Below are 18,407 nucleotides of genomic sequence, written 5' to 3'. Positions count from 1 at the left end.
CCTCCCCGCATGCAATTTGCTTGATGTTTGGGATGGGTTCCAATATACGGTTATGTTCACACGGCGGAATCGCTGCAGCTCTAAAACTGTCTAAATCCACAGCATTTAGCTTCAGATTTTGGCGCAGTTCTGCAAACAGAATTTGCCCCATCGATGGACAAAATCCGCAGTCGGAATCTTGAAGCGGGAATGAGGATCTCCACAGCTAGATGTCACCTGCCGCTACTTGACGCGGAAACAGGATTTTCAACGTCAGGATTCCACGGGCGGATTTTACCTGTTCCGCTGCAGAAAACAACTCTTTTGGGGCGTAATGTGCCGTGGAAAACCGCACCGCGTTCCGCTGTGTGAACCTACCCTAACAGTTGTGTCCAGCCAGTGTTTTCATGCCAGAGCTGGGCACAACTTAAGAAGTTTTGATGTACTTTTTGCAGCAGCCTGTTTTCCATAGTTGGATGGAAGCTGCAGCATGCTACATCATTTTTTAATGGGCGGCCCAGTGATGAAATAAAAAGGCAGCATATGTGCCTGTCTTCAACCCTGCCTTACCCTGGCTCCTGCTGCTTGGTTTCCCGCTGCTGGAAGTTCTGTCCTGAACTCCTGCCATCAGCGCTCAGAACCTGGCCCCCATGGTACTAGGAGTTTGGGACAGCCAATCAGAGGCTGCAGTCGTCACCTGACTTCCGGCAGCGTAGGACAGGGCAGCGGAAGACCTTTAGCTGAGTCCCGAGGGGCTGAAGACAAGTGAGTTTGCTGTCGGTTGTGGTTTTTATATTAGCGTCTGCCCTGCTGATATATATAGCGATACTGTGTTTCCCCGAAAATGAGATACTGTCTTATTTTTTTTGCCCAATAAAGAGGCACAGTGTCTTATTTTCGAGGGGTGTCTTACACTTACTAGGCCGACCGGCATCCCAGTCCATTGCGCTGGACTCCAGTGCTCCGGCAGGCTGCCGTGTCCTCCGTGTTGACAGCATTCTCTTCCTGGTAACTAAGGGGGTTTTAAAAACCCCGCCTCCAGCAGGTGAGTGCTGTGATTGGATCATGAGTGCCACTGGCTAAGCCAATTAGAGCCAGCATTTTATGAACCAATCACAGCCATTCAGTGGAGAGCTGTGAATGATCGAGCGTCGGCTCCGATTGGCTGAGCCAGCGGCGCTCGTGGTCCAATAACAGCACTTGCCTGCTGGAAGCAGGGTATTCAAAACCCCGATACTAGAAAGAGGGTGCTTTTGGTGCAGAGGACACGGCAGCCTGCCGCAGCACTGGAGGCCAGCGCAAGGGACTGGGATGCTGACGGCTAGGGGTGTTGTGTTTTTTTTTCTTTTGTTTTCTTTTTCCTTTAAATCTAGTGTAGCTAGGGCTTATTTCTTTCTTCCTTTTTTTTTTTGGGGGGGGGGGGGGGGGTTATATTTCAAACCCCCCTCAAAAATCAGGGTAGGGCTTATCCGGGAAACACAGTATTTATTTTTTGGTTTGTTTGTTTCTCAGACAACCCCATTCACTCGAAAAAACTGAAATGTGTGAGTGGCCCAATACAAACCAAGGGGCTATTAGGCATCGCATGTTGCACAATGACAATTTGCCCGTGTGAGGCCGGTCTCACACAAGTATATGCTACTGCGCATTTAATATGCAATACCAATCTCCCATTGACTTTTAATTGTGCTGCTTAAACAATGCGCGCAAAAAAAATTGGCATGCTCTATCTTGGCGCAAATAATACATGCCAAGTTAATGTATGCGGTTTGGCAGCACGCATGTCATTGCGTACTTACTGCATATTCATGCGCGGTGCGCTGGCACACAGTTGCATATGACCGGCCATAAGGAGCTAAGTGAAAGCTGAGCCGGACTTAAAAGCGTTTTCTAGGACGTTACTATTGGTGACTATCCTTAGGATGTTGGTATCGCAGCCGTGGGCGTCTGGCTACTGCACCCCCACTAATCGGCTGAGTTGAAGGTGATGCTCCAGTACAGGTATGGCTCCGTACATTGTGCGGTGGCCGAGTATGTTGTTGCAGGTTTTTTCCCATTTTCTTTCACGATGTCCGTGCAATTATTTGTGTGTAGGTTCCAACAGTTTTTACGTGTGAGCGCAGCCTCATTGTTTTATATAGTGGTAGCAAAAAAAGCTAGAATATTCTTGTGTGCTGTAAAACAATGGGGGAGATTTAGGAAAGTGGACTAAGAGAAAACTAGTGTGTTGCCCCGTAGCAACCAATCACAGCGCAGCTTTGATTCTTAGTGCTGTAATAAAATGAAAGCTGCTCTGTAATTGGTTGCTATGGGCAACAGACAGGTTACATAAATCTCCCCCGTTGTGCGGTTTTCCAAAACGGACTGTACTGCAGAGCTATCGACCCGATTCCTCTACCTGTAGCCATCTATCAGCATACATGAGGAAGTAATCCATGCCTGAAGTGTCCTTGGCCCTCAAGGTCAGATGTCAGCTCGATCCATGAGATGGTAGATAAGTCATGGCAGTCGTTAGTTATGCAAATAAAAAAAAATGGAACAATGCCTCTACAGCGCCACCTACAAGTATATGGCAGACTTTTTAACAAGCCTTGTGACAATGACTGGGAATTGTGAGCCAAAGCCAGCATTTTCTACATAGGGAGAAGATAACCATACACAGACAGCTGTTTCGGGGTTTTGCCCCTCATCAGTGTGCAGCAGGTTTCTGGCTTGGTTAGTGAGAGGCCTGCGATGCGGGTCAGGAAGGGTATTATTTCTCCTTGGAGCGCACCTAGAAGGTGTGAGGAAACTTTAGAGAGGGGCACTGCTGATTTGTGGGGACATGATAGGTTCCCGTTTTAAAGGGGTATTCGCTCCTCCTCTTTTCATAGCTCAGATGGGAATCCACTGCTATGACTACAGTAACAGCCGGGCGCTTTGTTTGCATGACTCCCATTGAAGTGAATGACACGCTGTGCTGTTTCGGTAACTCAGGGAGGTATGGCAACAGTGTAATGCATTGTGTTTCCCTCATTCCGTAGCTATTGCTTAAATAAGAGCTATGCAAACAGCGTCCTGCTGTGTCCAACAGGTGGAAGGAAACAGAGGGACGGGTTTTCCCCTTTTGGCCATGAAAAGCTGAAATGGGAACATCCCTTTAAAGAGGAGCTCCCATCTCAATCAAACCTGGCCACGATGGGAACACCGCTCTTTATAAAGTAGTCCAGAGTTTGGATGTCAATGGGAGTCGCACAAGAAGCGTAGCAGAGCCGGGCCGTGGGGGCTAAAACTAGATATAGGTGCGGGTCCTGTGGATATGCCATAAAAGTGGGGGATGAGAATATCTCTTTAGGCTGGAAATCTCGCAGGATGACCGCACGGAAAAACTGCAAGATTTCCGCGGGATAAGCGCAGCTTCAAAACCCGCGGACTTTAGTCGTGGATTTTGGAGCGACTTTGCTGTTGGCATTCTGCTGCAGCCATCTCTCCCCATAGAGAGGAGAGAGTCTGCTGCAGAAACAGAGAAAGGATTGACATCCTGCGTCTTTGTTTTTTGCGCCGCATGTCAATTTCAGCGCCACTTGGCCGCAGTGTGTTGACGAGATTTTTGCAAATTTCATCCACTTTGCTGGCTGATCCCGGGATTAAAAACGTGGGTGGAATTTCCGTGCACAAAGTCCGCACAGACATTCTGCGGCAACTCCGCCCGTGTGAACCCAGCCGTAGGGGTGCATTCACACGGACGAGAGAATCGTGCGGCGAGACGCGTGTAAATACAACCCAGTATTCAGGTGTGTTTTATTCGGACAACATGAAATCAGGAGGTTATATTCACGGCGTATTGCGCGCACAAATACGGTTGTGTATTCAGAAGTGCAATTTAAAAACTGCTGCTAGAAAAACCATTTTTGGTTTTACTGAGATTTGCTGCGGTTTCTGATGCAGTTGTGGGTTTTATCCCGCTGTCTGAATACAAGTTATCTCCATATCGGTGATGATACACTTGCATTTATGTGTGCGTGATACGGATATGTGCTCCAGCTCAACCGCTGGTATCCGCACCCAGACCATGATGGAGTTCGTAATGCAGATATAATACACTTGTGTGAATCCGGCCTAAAGTTGAAAGCAAAAGCAGTTTTTCTTCTCGCAGGGGTTTGCACGCCTCAGTGTAATGTATCTGCGGAATGAACTATGCTTTTTTTTGCATGCATATCAGCATATTTTACTGTACTTTTTCTGCCCGCAGAGTATGTTCATTTGAGCTGGCAAAGGTGCACTGATTGTGTAAATGGGCCTTTAGCCATTTCAAAGCGGATCGCTAAAAGGCAGTCGTTTTAGCGATAATCGTTGCGTCTAAATGCGCACCATTGTGCATTGCTAGCTGATCGTTAAATTCGTCTAACCTAAAAATCGTCGATCAGCCTTGAGGTCCATTTACACGGCCCGATGATTGCTCAAACAACAGTTTGAGTGACAGCTTTGAGCGATAATTTTGCATAAACTATTAAGTAGCTACTTAAGAGCAATTGGGTGTGCAAATGAAGCCTTAGCTGAAAGCAGTTAATAGCCCGAGGGCTCTTATCTGCATTCAGATCCTTTGTTCTCCATGGGAAACAATGCCATCAGCACTCCCCGTGGAGAACTGCTGATAAGGCTGAATGATGATTTTTAGGTTGGACTGAATTTAACGATCAGCTAGCAGTGCGCGATGGGCGCACATTTAGACACACCGATTATCGCTAAAACGATCGCCTTTTGTCTTTTTTTTTTTTCTTTTTTTTTTAAAGCGATCATTGCTCTGTGTAAATGGGTTTTTTATCAGAAGTTCTCCACGGGGAGTGCTGATAGCATTGTTTCCCGCTGGAGAACAAAGGAACTGAGCAGAGATAATAGCCCTTGGGCTATTAACTGCATTCAGTGAAGGCTTCATTCGCACACTTAACCCCTTAATGACGAGGCCATTTTTCTTTTTCCATTTTCGTTTTTTCCTCCCCCCCTTTAAAAAAATCGTAACTCCTTTATTTATCCATCGACATCGCTGTATGAGGGCTTGTTTTTTGCGGGACGAGTTGTATTTTTCAATGGTGCTATTTAAAGTACCATATAATGTACGGAAAAACTCCTTAAAAATTCTAAGGAGTAAAATGGAAAAAAAAAGTCACCATCTTTTAGTGCGTCTTGCTTCTACGGCGCACAAACGGCAACAAAAATGACATGATAACTTTATTCTATGGGTCGGTACGATTACTACAATACCAAACTTGTATAGTTTTTTTCTACAATTTTTTTTTTTTTTTTTTTTTTTTTTTTTTTCAAAGACATTAAAGGGGTTGTCTCGCGGCAGCAAGTGGGGTTATACACTTCTGTATGGCCATATTAATGCACTTTGTAATGTACATTGTGCATTAAATATGAGCCATACAGAAGTTATTCACTTACCTGCTCCGTTGCTAGCGTCCCCGTTGCCATGGTTCCGTCTAACTTCGGTGTCTTCTTGCTTTTTTAGACGCGCTTGCGCAGATGCATCTTCTCCCTTCGGCTGGTCTTGGAAGCATCGGCGTTTTGGCTCCTCCCCCTTTTCGCGTCATCGCGTAGCTCCGCCCCATGACGTGTGCCGGTTCCAGCCTCCTGATTGGTTGCATCGCAACCTCTTTTCATACATACCCCGCGGCCACATGACGTACCGGTACGTCCTTGGTCGTGAAGGGGTTAAATGCTCCTGAGTAGCTACTTAAAAGTTTAAGCAAAAATGATCACTCAAAGCTGTCACTTAAACTGTCGTTTGAGCGATCATCGGGCCTTAATTTTGTCTGAAGTTTCAGATGTTTTCCAGCAGAATTATGCCGTGTATCAAATCTGCATGCTTATTATCTGTGCATTTTGCGCACCCCCCCCCCCCCCCCCCCCCCCATTGACTTCTATGGGGATATTTGGTGTGCCGTTGCGCATAACACTTGAACATACTGTGTTTTGTGTGACTGAAATGCACGCTCAAAATATGGAAGTGTGAACAAACCATATGAAATCAGGCGTTCCATCCTCACACATACGCCGTGTGAAGGGGCAGGTCTGCGAATCTGGTGCGAGGACGCCAGATGATTGGGATTGTGCAGTAATTTGTGTAGCATCAGTGGAACCTGTTTATGGGGGCGACGGCTGACCTGGAGTTGGGGGGGATGCAGTTCGGAGCAGACTTGGATGTTCTCTCTGGATCTCCTCTACTCGACCTAGCAGAAGAATTGGTGGAAACCTTTGTGTCTTCCTTCTGAGGCCTAGCTTGTTACATTGTATACGGACGGGGTGTTGTCTCTAACAAGCCCTGGTTTCTAGGTCAGTGGGTGTGAAGCACGGGTTACATTTGTCACTGACTTGGGAGACTTTACCAACCGCTAGGAAGTGATTGTTCTTGTTGCACAATTGTACATTTCATAATCAAATATATTTGTTACAAACTGCTGATACCTTCAGACTTGTGAAGGGTTATTTTTCTTCTTCTTTCCGGCATTACAGCAAAAATGTCGCATCTTGTTGCAGTAGTTGTATAATGTCCATCATACGCCCACAATGTAATTCATCAGTACTTGGAAGTGTCTGATTTCTGCTTGTGTTTTATTCCCCATTCACAGAGGCTTATATTCTGTCCATGTATTACGGACTGTATGAGGCTATTCACATGTGGGCTTTCACACAGATCGATGGTCCATGTGAAAAGAATTACAGCAGACCAGAATTGGATACACACGGGACGTGTCTGTGGGTTGTCTGATGTGAGTTGCGCCCAAGAATATCTTCAGGCGAGACTCGCACATTGCCGTGGGAATGTGGCCTTAACCCTTTCCAATCCAATTTTGGGTTCGGGGTTTACTAAAAGGCTTTCTCTTTTTGCTGTTATACAAGGGTGCCATCTGCTGGCTAAAGCATGTGTGCGCGTGTCAGTGAGGCTCCGACAGCAGAGTGGCTGGCAATAGACGGTAAGAATACCCTGTCGGATATCTTCTGACATTGGAGCTGTACAAGCTTCAATCGGAGTGTAGGAAAATGTCAGGCAGTGGATTGGAAAGGGTTAACCTAACCTGTCGTGGGGTCTATGCTGCATGACCCAAAGACAGTGTGACTCTGACAGCTGTGGCTATTGCCTCTGTGGATGTGGCGTTCTAAAACACTGCAGCGTTTCCGAATAAGCATACTTAAGGCTGATTTCACACGATTGAGTAAATTGCAAAAGATTTACACGATCCGCACAAATTTCACATGAATATGACCCCCATTCGATGTGGGGGGGAAATCGCGGCATGTCCTTCGAAACGCCTTGCCCATTGTTGTCAATGGGACTGAAAAACACATCGCACGAGGTGGACGTGAATGTGATGCTATTCAGAACAATGGGAAACACTTGCTGAAAGCCACACTGGAGGAACGCGACCTCGCCGACATGATGGAGGCGTTTTTGCGTGATATCAGGTCTGGTTTCATGGCCTGATATCGCTCTCAACCATGTGAAACTAGCCTAAGTTTGACTCTGAACGGAACTCCCAAGTTGTTCCCTCCTGCATCATGTAGCGTGACGGCTCCTCTCTGCTTGTGTCACTATATGGTGGGGGAGGCCGGCGCCGACTCCGTTCAGAGTCACTTTAAAGTTTGTTCATTCCGAAACTCCTCAGTGTGTCCGGCCAAAACACAAAGTGGGGGCATAACTTCCCCGGGTCACGCTGCTCCTGGGTTGACCAGAATGAACCTGCTGATAGGTTCCCTTTTTAGTTTTCCATATACATATACAGGGATATTTACTAAGCCCAACATTTCAAACGCCGGTCTTATAATACTTTTCCCCGGCTCACAATGCACCTAATACATGAAAAGGCGCACACCACCTTGTATCGGGCGCAACTCCGCGCACCACACAAAAAGTACAACCTGTCTAACCTGGCATAATTTACACCAGATTGTGGCATAAATCGTACATAAATCTGTTAGCCCAGGGTGGCCACACCCTCCCACCACCAGCCTCTCCCACTTTTTTTTTTAAAAAGTGGCAAGATGGCACAAAAAGCCTAAAAGTTGCAAATTTTGCACTAATCCCAATTTGTGAAAAAAATTCACTACTTTTATTTTTCCCCACGTGCTCCCCATAGATTCCAGTCAGTAGTTCCATCGGCTTCCTGTTTTTGCTCTCTGACCTTCTCAGGTGTCCATATTTGAAGAGAGGTAAAGTGATTCTGCCAGCGATCCCTCACTTTGCAACATTCTTACTGGAGTCACCATTCAGAGGGTGTAATTTAGACAGTGCCATCTGTGCCAAAAGCTGCGCTCCAGAAACGTACGCGGTCTTACCTCAGTTTGCAGCGTTTTTTGTTGCTGTATAAACTGCTGCTGCACTGAAAATCATGTGTGGTTTTCGGTGTTGCGAGTTTTTCTGTGCTTTTCACTACATGACGGCTGCATTGTCGGAATAGACCCTTAAAGGGGTTGTCCCGCGAAAGCAAGTGGGTCTATACACTTCTGTATGGCCATATTAATGCACTTTGTAATGTACATTGTGCATTAATTATGAGCCATACAGAAGTTATTCACTTACCTGTTCCGTTGCTGGCGTCCTCGTCTCCATGGTGCCGTCTAATTTTCAGCGTCTAATCGCCGGATTAGACGCGCTTGCGCAGTCCGGGTCTTCTTCTTTTCTCAATGGGGCCGCTCGTGCCGGAGAGCGGCTCCGTGTAGCTCCGCCCTGTCACGTGCTGATTCCAGCCAATCAGGAGGCTGGAATCGGCAATGGACCGCACAGAAGCCCTGCGGTCCACCGAGGGAGAAGATCCCGGCGGCCATCTTCACCAGGTAAGTAAGAAGTCACCGGAGCGCGGGGATTCAGGTAAGCGCTGTGCGGTTTGTTTTTTTAAGTCCCTGCATCGGGTTTGTCTCGCGCCGGGGCTGTTGGGAAAAAAAAACAACCCCGTTTCGGCGCGGGACAACCCCTTTAAAGGGATCTCACACGAACGGATTCTAAGTGCGTTGGCACGCTAAAAACAAGCGAAGAAAAAAAAAAGCTGTACTACACATGGCTGCCTGCGAGCCGCTGCGGTCATTGCAATACAGATAAATCTGGTATGCAGGGTCACCGACCTTGGGCTATAGTCACAAGGGCAATTTAGGTCAGTGAAAAACTGTATTTTTACATCAGGCTTTGTTTAGTTTTTGCATTTTTAAAGTGAGATAATTATCCGTTTTATTCGTTTGTCATGCTCAAAAAAAAAAAAAAAAAAATGGAATGTGGCGCAATTGATGTAATTTAAAACTACTATCGAAGTCCAAGGCGGTATGGTTTTTGTTGGTTGGGTTTTTTTTTTTTTTTTTTTTTTTTTTTAATGCACCATTGACTTGAATGGGCAATTTTGGCCTGAGAATGGCTCCAGAATAGAAGATGCTACAGTCTTGGTTGGATTCCGCATGTGGAAGCCTGGAGCAGAATCCGACCCTGTGTCTAGCCGACATCCGCTTGTACCTGTCCTTCTATACTACGGATGTCGGACATGCACATTACAGTTTTTAGTGTTTTTTGTTTTTTTTTAAATCTCAGCTCTTCCCTCGTTGCTAGGCGATGGCGCGGATTGCTGCCACTTTTCCGCAGGAGAAGGGCTGCCCGCTGGATGACCTCCATTGATTTTAATGGAAGCCATCCGTGCAGAATCCACACTGAAATAGAGCATGCTACAATTGGTTTCCGCTCGTGTGAAGAGAAAAAAATCGCTTTTCCATAGCATGCTATGGACGGTACTTGCTGCAGAATCCGGAGGCGGATGCAAATCCAGCCGTGTGTAGCCGGCCTTGTATGAACTGGGTGGGAAAAGAAAAAATTTGTACATGTGACTGCACACATTAATGGGTCAGAGTTCTGTTCGCTCCAAACTCAGTGAGAACTTAGACATTAAAGTCGCCTCTGTGAATAAGCCCTTAGTGTTCTTTAAAGGGAACCTGTCAAAAGCTGTAACTTTATTGTATGAGATTAGTTGTGAAATATCTAAAGGTTAGGATGACAAAATGCCCTTTGGAAGCTGGATCGGTGTGATGGGAGAGGTTGTCAGGCGGCACGTGCCTTTTATGGGGTCAAGGTCTTCACTGATATCCTTTTATATCCAGTCTAACATGTGCGAGTCTCTTTATATTCAGGTTGAAAATGGATTTAGAGGTGAAAGTTTGTCTCAGACACCGGCTTTAGGCCAGTTCCACACAATTGTATTATGGCCACATTTATGCATCGGTGTGTTAGGCAGGCCGGTCGGTCTCATCGGCATCGGAACGTCCAACCAGAGATTATATCGTGGATCTGGCTGCAGATACCAGGAGAACAAGCTCTGCATGCAGCACTTATTTTTTCCAAAAACCGGCCAGTTGGGCGCAAAGCGGACAGACCCCATTATAGGCAAATGGGGTCCACTTAGCGCCGTTTGGTTCTGTCCAGAAACTGAACTGTTCAGTCGCAGGAATTCCCCTTTCCTGTTCTCTGAATGGAGCAGAAAACGGAATCCCCAGTGCAAGTGGGAAAGCAGCCTTATGGTCCGACCGCAGGGCTTACTGTCCCGAACAGTCTCCATCGTAGGAACGGCTGAGCCAGAACACCCAAATAATGCTGTGAAGCTGTCCTTGGTGTGTATTTTATATGTGCTGTTTTTGTGGCTCGCATCCAAAGGGGAGAAACCTGTAAATACACATTAGCAGCTGCTCCTTCCCAGCACACTTGTTAGGTATGACAGGAGCGACTAACTTCCAGCAGGTCGCTGCACCAACAGGAATAACATATGAAAGCCCTAAACACACGAACACCCCGACTCCTGAACCCGCCATGTAGAAGGCAAGACAAAAGTACTAAGTGATGGTCCCTGAAATGACTATTCTATAATGGCCGGTGTAGAACAGAGTAGTTGGGAGATTTCAGCACAAAGGAATTTCTTTAAGGTCACCCTCCGGGTCCGGACAAAGATGGCCGCATAATAATCTTAATTTGTATAGCGCCAACATATTCTGCATCTTTGACAAAGACGGGGAATACAGAAAGACAAAAGTACAAACATTACAGAACCACGGTTACATAGTAATAAGTTGATGGAGACAGTAGGGGTGAGGGTCCTGCTCCAACGAGCTTACATACTACAGATAATGGGGGATACAGTAGGTAAAGGGCTGGAGATGTGCACGGTATGGCCAGGTGGAGAGTGAGGGATGCTATACACACAATGGTCAGGCCGTATAGTGGCCGTGTGACTGCAGGATGTGACTGCAGGATCGGTATGACTGCGGGGCAGTTGAAGGTGGCTAGCAGGGATTGCAGTCAGTAGGTCAGGGAGCATGTTATCAGGCGGAGTACAGAGGGGTTTGGTTTAGGAGATATGGTATGCCTCCCTGAAGAGGTGCGTTTTTAGAGCAAGCCTGAAGTTCTGCGAGTCCTGGATTGCTCGGGTAGCCTTTGGTAGTGCGTTCCAGAGGATCGGTGCTGCTCTGGAGAAGTCTTGGAGGCGGGAATGAAGTTCGAATTAAAGGGGCGCTCAATCTGGTTTCGTTAGCAGAGCGGAGAGCCCGGGCTGGGTGATGGATTGAGATGAGGGAGGCGATATAGGGTGGCGCTGCGCTGTGGAGGGCTTTGTGGATGAAGGTAGTGAGTTTAAATTGAATTCTGTATTTAACGGGCAGCCAGTGCAGTGACCGGCACAGGGCAGAGGCGTCCGAGGAGCGGCTGGACAGGAAGATGAGCCTGGCTGCCGCATTCAGGATGGATTGGAGAGGGTAGAGTCTGGCGTGGGGGAGGCTGATCAGCAGGGGGTTGCAATAATCAAGCACAAGCTTCTCGGATTACCTGATGTACACTGTACATTAATTGGTACGACACATTGGCCCATGTAAACGGGCAGTCGTCCGTCTATGAATCAACTGCCTGTCTATTGTGAGTGGAGGTGGTCGGGCCGAAACGATCCAACCCGCTCCGCCTCCATTTAGTAGCGATGCTCGTACCTGTGTAAAAGCACAGGAAGGAACATCGCTGAGACGGCCTTCGGGCATCTGCACCCGTGTAAAAGAGCCTACGAGCCGTGCAGGCCAGTCAGAGGAGCGGAGTGTCTTGGACTACGGATGCATACTAATGTACCATATGCAGCCGTCGGGACCAGAGAGCTGCATTCTGGCAAATGAAAGTAATCTTCATGAGGGGATTAAAATGTAATTTTTCAAAGGCTTACAAAAGCAAATTTTGCGCACGTAAATGGGATCGTCTGAAGAAGCCCTTAATTGGACCCAAGCTGCACTGCTTGAGATCCTCATGACTTGTGCGGACGTCCGTTGAATGCAGTATTAGGCGCCACAATGGCGGACAATACCTTCTTACTTAATGTTTCCTTGCAGTGATTTTTGCTCTAACAGACTAGAAACAAACGTAACCACGTAGAAGCTGTGGCCGAGCCGTCCTCCTCCCGGTATGCGGTGTGACAAGTATCCGGCACCTCGCATAAAGCTGCTGGATATTGCAAGCTAGAACCAGATCGGCTTTCCCTCCGCCTGATGTTGGGTTATGTGATGTTTCAGGTGTCTCTTATTATACATACAGTATCAAGTCCAGGCTAGACAACCGGCTCTAGGCAGTAAGTCAGGTGTGGCATCATGCTGGATTAGGCTTATTCTAGGCTTTTAGTGTGACTGTTGCAAATAAGGAAGATGGAACAAGACCTCTGCAGCGCCACCTCTTGGATGGCAGAGGTATTGTTCCGTCTTCCTTGTTTGCATATAATACCCAGAGGAGCATGCATGGCCTTATAAGTCGCCTCACTCACCACCTAGGTGTCTCCTTGAGGAGACATGATATTCCTCCTGACCCGCTGCACAGATGTGGGTCTGTGACTTGCCACGTGTCGCAGTAATGGCCTCTGTAAGTCTGCCTGCACACTTGGTATATTTTCTGCAGTGGAAAACATACACTGCGGATTTCATTCCATTCATTTGAAGAGGTGAAGCTGTGCTGGGGATCCGCGTCACGGGTCAATTCTCCTAATCTCGTGCCGGTTTTTCTGCAGTGAGATTTCATAAATCTCCTCCGCCCGGCTTGTATTGTAAATTGCGCAGCAGTTACGCCTCATGTGAATAAACGCCAACGCCATATTTACATGGGGGCAGATTCTCAAAATGGAATTTCTGCTCACAGAATCTGCAGTTTACAGTTGCTGCAGAATGGAGTCCCGTCAGTTTCTCCCTCCAGGGCAACTTCCATTCAGTCTATACAACGGTCTGATTCATTTCCATCACTGCCCCCCTTTTCCTTTCGGATCAGTGGCGGTCGGACTCTGGCGATCATGAAATGTTGGCTTATACTAGTTATATACTTACATTGATTCCTATTAGGCCATTCACACCTGTGTTTTCTTAATACATGCGTTTGAGGGGGGGGGGGGGGGGGGGCAGTGCATGCCCTATTTAGGTGCGACATACACACCATTCTAGGTTATGGAGATTTCGGCCCCCTGCAGATGGGTGGAAATTCCACGGTGGGATTTCCCACAGAATTTCTGCCCACTGCCATAGGATTGCATTAGATAATGCAATCCTATGCAGACGGCTGCGATTTGACCACATGAAAACACGCGGAAAACAATCCGCGGCATGTCCTATTTCTGTGCGAGGCCCGCAGAGAGACGTCACTAGTGACACGGTGTCTCCGCTCTGTGCATGCGCCCGCTGGGCACATAGCAGAGTGGGGAGACGCCAGGAGCAGGTGAGCCGCAGTGGTCACTGCAGGGGCACAGCTTGCATCCCGCTGCAAGAAATCTCGCAACGAGATCCGACCCGGCTGTCTGCAGGAGGCCTTAACATGAGCAGCATATAAGCATGTGCACCGCGCACTTTACATGCAGGTAATATATGGGATACGTACGCCCTCTGGGCTCTAGGAGCTTATATAACAAGTTTAACAAGTTGTTTACTGGTTTCATCCTTTGCCTTATGTGCTGTTGGGTAAACCCTGCTCTCACCTTTCCATGGCTACCTGCTTCCTCCTTTTAAGTGGATAGGAGGCGTCTCTAAAATCTACTATTTCAACTAAAGAATATAGACCGGTAATGTTGCCGCGGATCGGGTTATTAGCGAACACCTCGGAGAATATTACGCATTTGTGTATGAAGGCTATTCCCATCCCTTGGGTTTCCTAGACTGCTTTTTATAATCGCCTTGGCAGGCAACGCCATGATATTTTCAGTCTCTTGTTGTCCAAACAGCCGAGTAATGGGCACAATCTCTTCTTTCTTCTCCAAACAGAACTCTCCTTGTGTCTTGGTTGCCGCTCGCCATGCCAGCTCCTCCACGGTAAGCTCCCAGGTCTTTTGTTTCCCTGTTGGGTTTGTCTTGGGCTCATTCTTTAATGTGATTGGTAACTCCCACTGGTAAACATTCAGGACTTTTACTGCACTTTCTTACTTTTTTTTTTTTTTTTCTTCTCTAGAACCTAAAAGATGTTTTGTCAGACCTCATTCCCAAAGAGCAAGCAAGAATCAAGAACTTTAGACAGCAGCACGGGAAGACTGTTATTGGCCAAATCACTGTTGATATGGTGAGTAAAGCTGGAAAAATATCCGCGCTGCCTTTTATCTTGGGCTGATGGATGCCTAGTAATAGTATATACTGGGCCTTATTCACACGGGCAAATTTAGGCGGCTATTTAGCCACAATCGAACGTCGGCTGAAAATCGAGACCATGTGAAGCATTGGATTCCAATGTGTTCATTCACACTGTTTTTTTTTGTTTTTTTTTATATTTCCCCCCCCCCCCCCCCCCTCTTTTTTCTTTTTCAGGCGCGTGAAAAAAATGCACTTTCAAATCTGCATCTGTTTTCGGTCGCCAACTTTTGACGCTGCATCAGAAGATAGGTCTTGCCCTATCTTTTGACGAAAAATGCTTAAAGCTCCCATAGACTCCTAATGGGAGCTGAAAACAAAGGGAGGAGCAATCTCTGAGGCGGCCTCCTTCTAACGGTCCTTTTAGGCAGAACGAAAATCTCGCCATTCTCATTTGCCCGAGCGAACGAGCTGGTGACATCATCACGGGCAGCCTGTTTAGATTCCTTGAGATTTGTGCCGTTCTCAGTCCCTTATCGGTCAGGGTTTCCCATTCCTATGTGAAACACTGAAGATCAGCATTTAAACGGCCTGCAAATTAGCTGGCGATTATTATGCTGGCCGTAACTAAACATCGAACAAGAACTGCATGTTTCTCATTCGTCATTCGCTCGTGTTTAAACTGCACAATTTTCGTTCAGTTTCGCACGTTTGAAACATTATTGGTCACTCTAAATGCAGCATCCGAAAATGTCTGTCTGGTCCAACCACTCTGATACAACGACGATCTACACTTTGCAGATGCCTCATGGACTTCTTGCCTTCTACAGTTTTGAGTAATTGGCAAAATAAACCGAATTATTAGAGTAAACGTGTGTAACCTGTCATTTCCTCACTTGTCCTGCTCTGTTTGCCCTCTAGATGTATGGCGGTATGAGAGGCATGAAGGGATTAGTCTACGAAACATCTGTGCTTGATGCTGATGAGGTAAGAGTTAGACAAAGCAGCTAACACTATTGTGTTCTACTCCTATAACTCACAACTTCATATTGTGTTTCTAGGGTATCCGCTTCCGTGGTTACAGCATCCCCGAATGCCAGAAACTGCTGCCCAAGGCACAAGGAGGTGCGGAGCCACTACCTGAGGGACTCTTCTGGCTCTTGGTCACAGGGGAGGTGCCCTCACAAGAACAGGTAATTTCCAGTAGAAACCTCCTGTAATCCGCTAGCTGCAGTATTGGTGTCTCTGCACACCGGCCGTAAATGCTGCGGAATTCACAGCAGAAAATCTGCAGCATTTACACTGAGGATTTCAACCTTTTGTTATGTAAAGATTGCAAATCCACACAATTTGGTTGCTGCTGATTCTGATGTTGTGGGAAGCCTGCAGCACGTACACCCTTAATGCGAGCTCTGGTCACCACAGTACTGCTGCAATCTGTTTTGTGAACATGGTTCAGCTAGATCAATGATGGCGAACATTTTTGAGACAGTGCCCCAACAGCTAATCAAAACTCACTTATTTATCACAAAGTGCCAACACGTCAGGGGGCGGGGCTTATCACAACGTATGATTTATTTTTTTATTTTTTATTTTTTTTTTACATCCGTTATAAAAAGGACAATGCTGTTTCAAAATAGACAGTATGCAGATTTTGACTGCTTTTTGGATGCTGAATTTGCCATAGAAATTTCCAGTGAGGACATTCGGCAGCATTTCCACCACGACTGAACACATACCTCATTAGTAAGGTCTTCACACGGGGAACACGGCATCGCTGCAAGAAAATCGCAGCAATATCTCATCGCTGGTACGTGCGATATCACTGTGGTTTCTCGCGGTGATACTGCAATTTTGTAGAGCTAGGATTTTCAGGGGTGGCTTGAAATAGAAGTCTCACCCCCAAAATTAGCCCTAGCTACAGGACAGAAAAAAGTATACATCACCTATAAGCACTGTCCGGGGTTTCAACGCAGCTTCTTCTCAGTGCCTGGCACTCTTCTTTTTCATCTCTTCTGGCTCGGGATCAAAAAATTTTCGCCTCCTGGAAGCGCTAGCTGTGATTGGCTAACGCTTAGCCAATCTGAGGCCGCGTTTACAGGAGCAGAGATTTTTCAATCCCTGGCCAAAAGAGATGGAGAGTAGTGCCGAGGACCCAAGGAGAAAATGTGGCCGGGCTGACAGCACTAAGGTGATGTAAACTGTTTTTTATTTTTTGTTAGTTTCTTTCCCTGCAGTTAGGGCTATGACAGTAGGATTTCCCACTGTCAAAGTTGCATCGTACCGCACGAAAATGACGTTTTCGTACGATGCAACAGAAAGGAAGGCTCCATAGGGAAGCGCGGGCTATAAAACTTCATGACTAGTGTGCATATCGCGGGACCCACAAGGTTTTTGTGTCGGGATGTCACATGCTACAAAACATCGCAGGTGTGAATTAACCCATAGGAAACCAAGGACTTAACATACTTGCGTTTTGTAGCGCGCACACAGCGGCCCCAGCAGAAATAGTGACCACCCTCCCCCCAGTGGCCCCAGCAGTTACGGTGATTTTTTTTTTTTTCTCTTCTTCTTCTTACACCCCCAACACGGCGGCCCCAGCAGTAATGCTTTTACTACTGGAGCCGATATAAGGGACACTATTACTAATCGTATTCCCTAAATCAGCCCCAGTAGTAATAGTACAAAAAATCCCCAAAAAAGCATTAAAACATCCAGCTATAAGCTGTTTGCCAGGCTGTTGCACTGAGCTGATTTCTGCAGGAAGCAGACAGCTCTGTTCCCACTGCAGTGGCCAGGCTTGGTATTGCAAGCTATATCCCTTTTTGTTTTAGTGGGAATATTGCCTGCAGTACCAATCTCAGCCACTGCAGTGGGAACAGAGCGGTCTGCTTTCTGTAGAAATCGTCTCTGAGCAGAAGTGGTATGATAACAATTTTCTTCCAAGTAAGCAGATTTTATTCATTTACTTCTATTCATGTCGCTTGACTTTCTGTTTCACAGGTTAATTGGCTCTCTAAAGAATGGGCAAAGCGAGCAGCTCTTCCGTCCCACGTTGTAACTATGCTGGACAACTTTCCCACCAATCTGCACCCCATGTCTCAGTTAAGCGCTGCAATCACAGCCCTAAACAGCGAGAGCAACTTTGCCCGGGCTTATGCTGAAGGTGTTAGCAAGGCGAAGTACTGGGAGGTAAGACTTCTGCCAGACTTGGGTAGATTTGTGATGGCATGTTAAAACTGAGTCGTAGAACAATATATAAATATTTTTTTACATTTTTTTTTTTCTTTTTGTCAAAGATATTGCACACAGAAAAGCGTTCTATCACCATCAGTAGTGGCCTGTAATGTATGCCGCATTCAGATCCCGCATACTACCAGCATATGAGCTTGTTATGCTTATTTATATGGCTGCATTTTAAACTTGTCGTCCCACAAAAAATAATTTCTAGTTAAATCGAGACCATAATTTACTTTTAAAAAAAAATTTTTTTTTTGTCCGCAGATATTCCAGTACTAATGACAGAATAGCGCCACCTGCTGTCTTTACTGTGTCTAACTCTGTAACTGATCCACATGCTCATTCTTACTTTTTCTCTCTGCCCTTCTGGGGTTGTGGAGGGATCCCTGATGTGGGGAGCAGCTACTTCTGCAGTTACTACAACTTCTAATGTCGTAAGAGATGCTGAGCAAGTGAGACAGCGTGACTGCTATTGCCCAGCATTCATTCTGGCGTGCAGCTTCAGGAGCAGCCGCCTGCCACACCAGGAGTCCCGACACGTACCCAGAGAAGCAAGACTGGGATTGTGTATCCAAGCTTGGAATATTTACTGAGGTGGGCACTGAAGAGAAACAGCAGGTGGCGCT

The 18,407-nt window shown here is 46.7% G+C and overlaps 1 protein-coding gene across 1 annotated transcript in view; it reads left to right on the top strand.

The window, feature by feature from the left end:
- Positions 1-18,407, top strand: part of CS (citrate synthase) — a 40,327-nt gene that overhangs the window by 7,043 nt on the left and 14,877 nt on the right. The window contains exons 2-6 of the mRNA XM_066585405.1: positions 14,245-14,292; positions 14,429-14,536; positions 15,463-15,528; positions 15,603-15,734; positions 17,545-17,733. Of these exons, the coding sequence (XP_066441502.1) occupies positions 14,245-14,292; positions 14,429-14,536; positions 15,463-15,528; positions 15,603-15,734; positions 17,545-17,733 (543 nt within the window). The remainder of the gene's footprint in view (positions 1-14,244; positions 14,293-14,428; positions 14,537-15,462; positions 15,529-15,602; positions 15,735-17,544; positions 17,734-18,407) is intronic.

This window comes from Eleutherodactylus coqui, chromosome 1 (genome assembly GCF_035609145.1).
Source record: "Eleutherodactylus coqui strain aEleCoq1 chromosome 1, aEleCoq1.hap1, whole genome shotgun sequence".
In the NCBI taxonomy this organism is placed as follows: Eukaryota; Metazoa; Chordata; class Amphibia; order Anura; family Eleutherodactylidae; genus Eleutherodactylus; species Eleutherodactylus coqui.
This window is presented reverse-complemented; position numbering and strand designations above follow the sequence as displayed.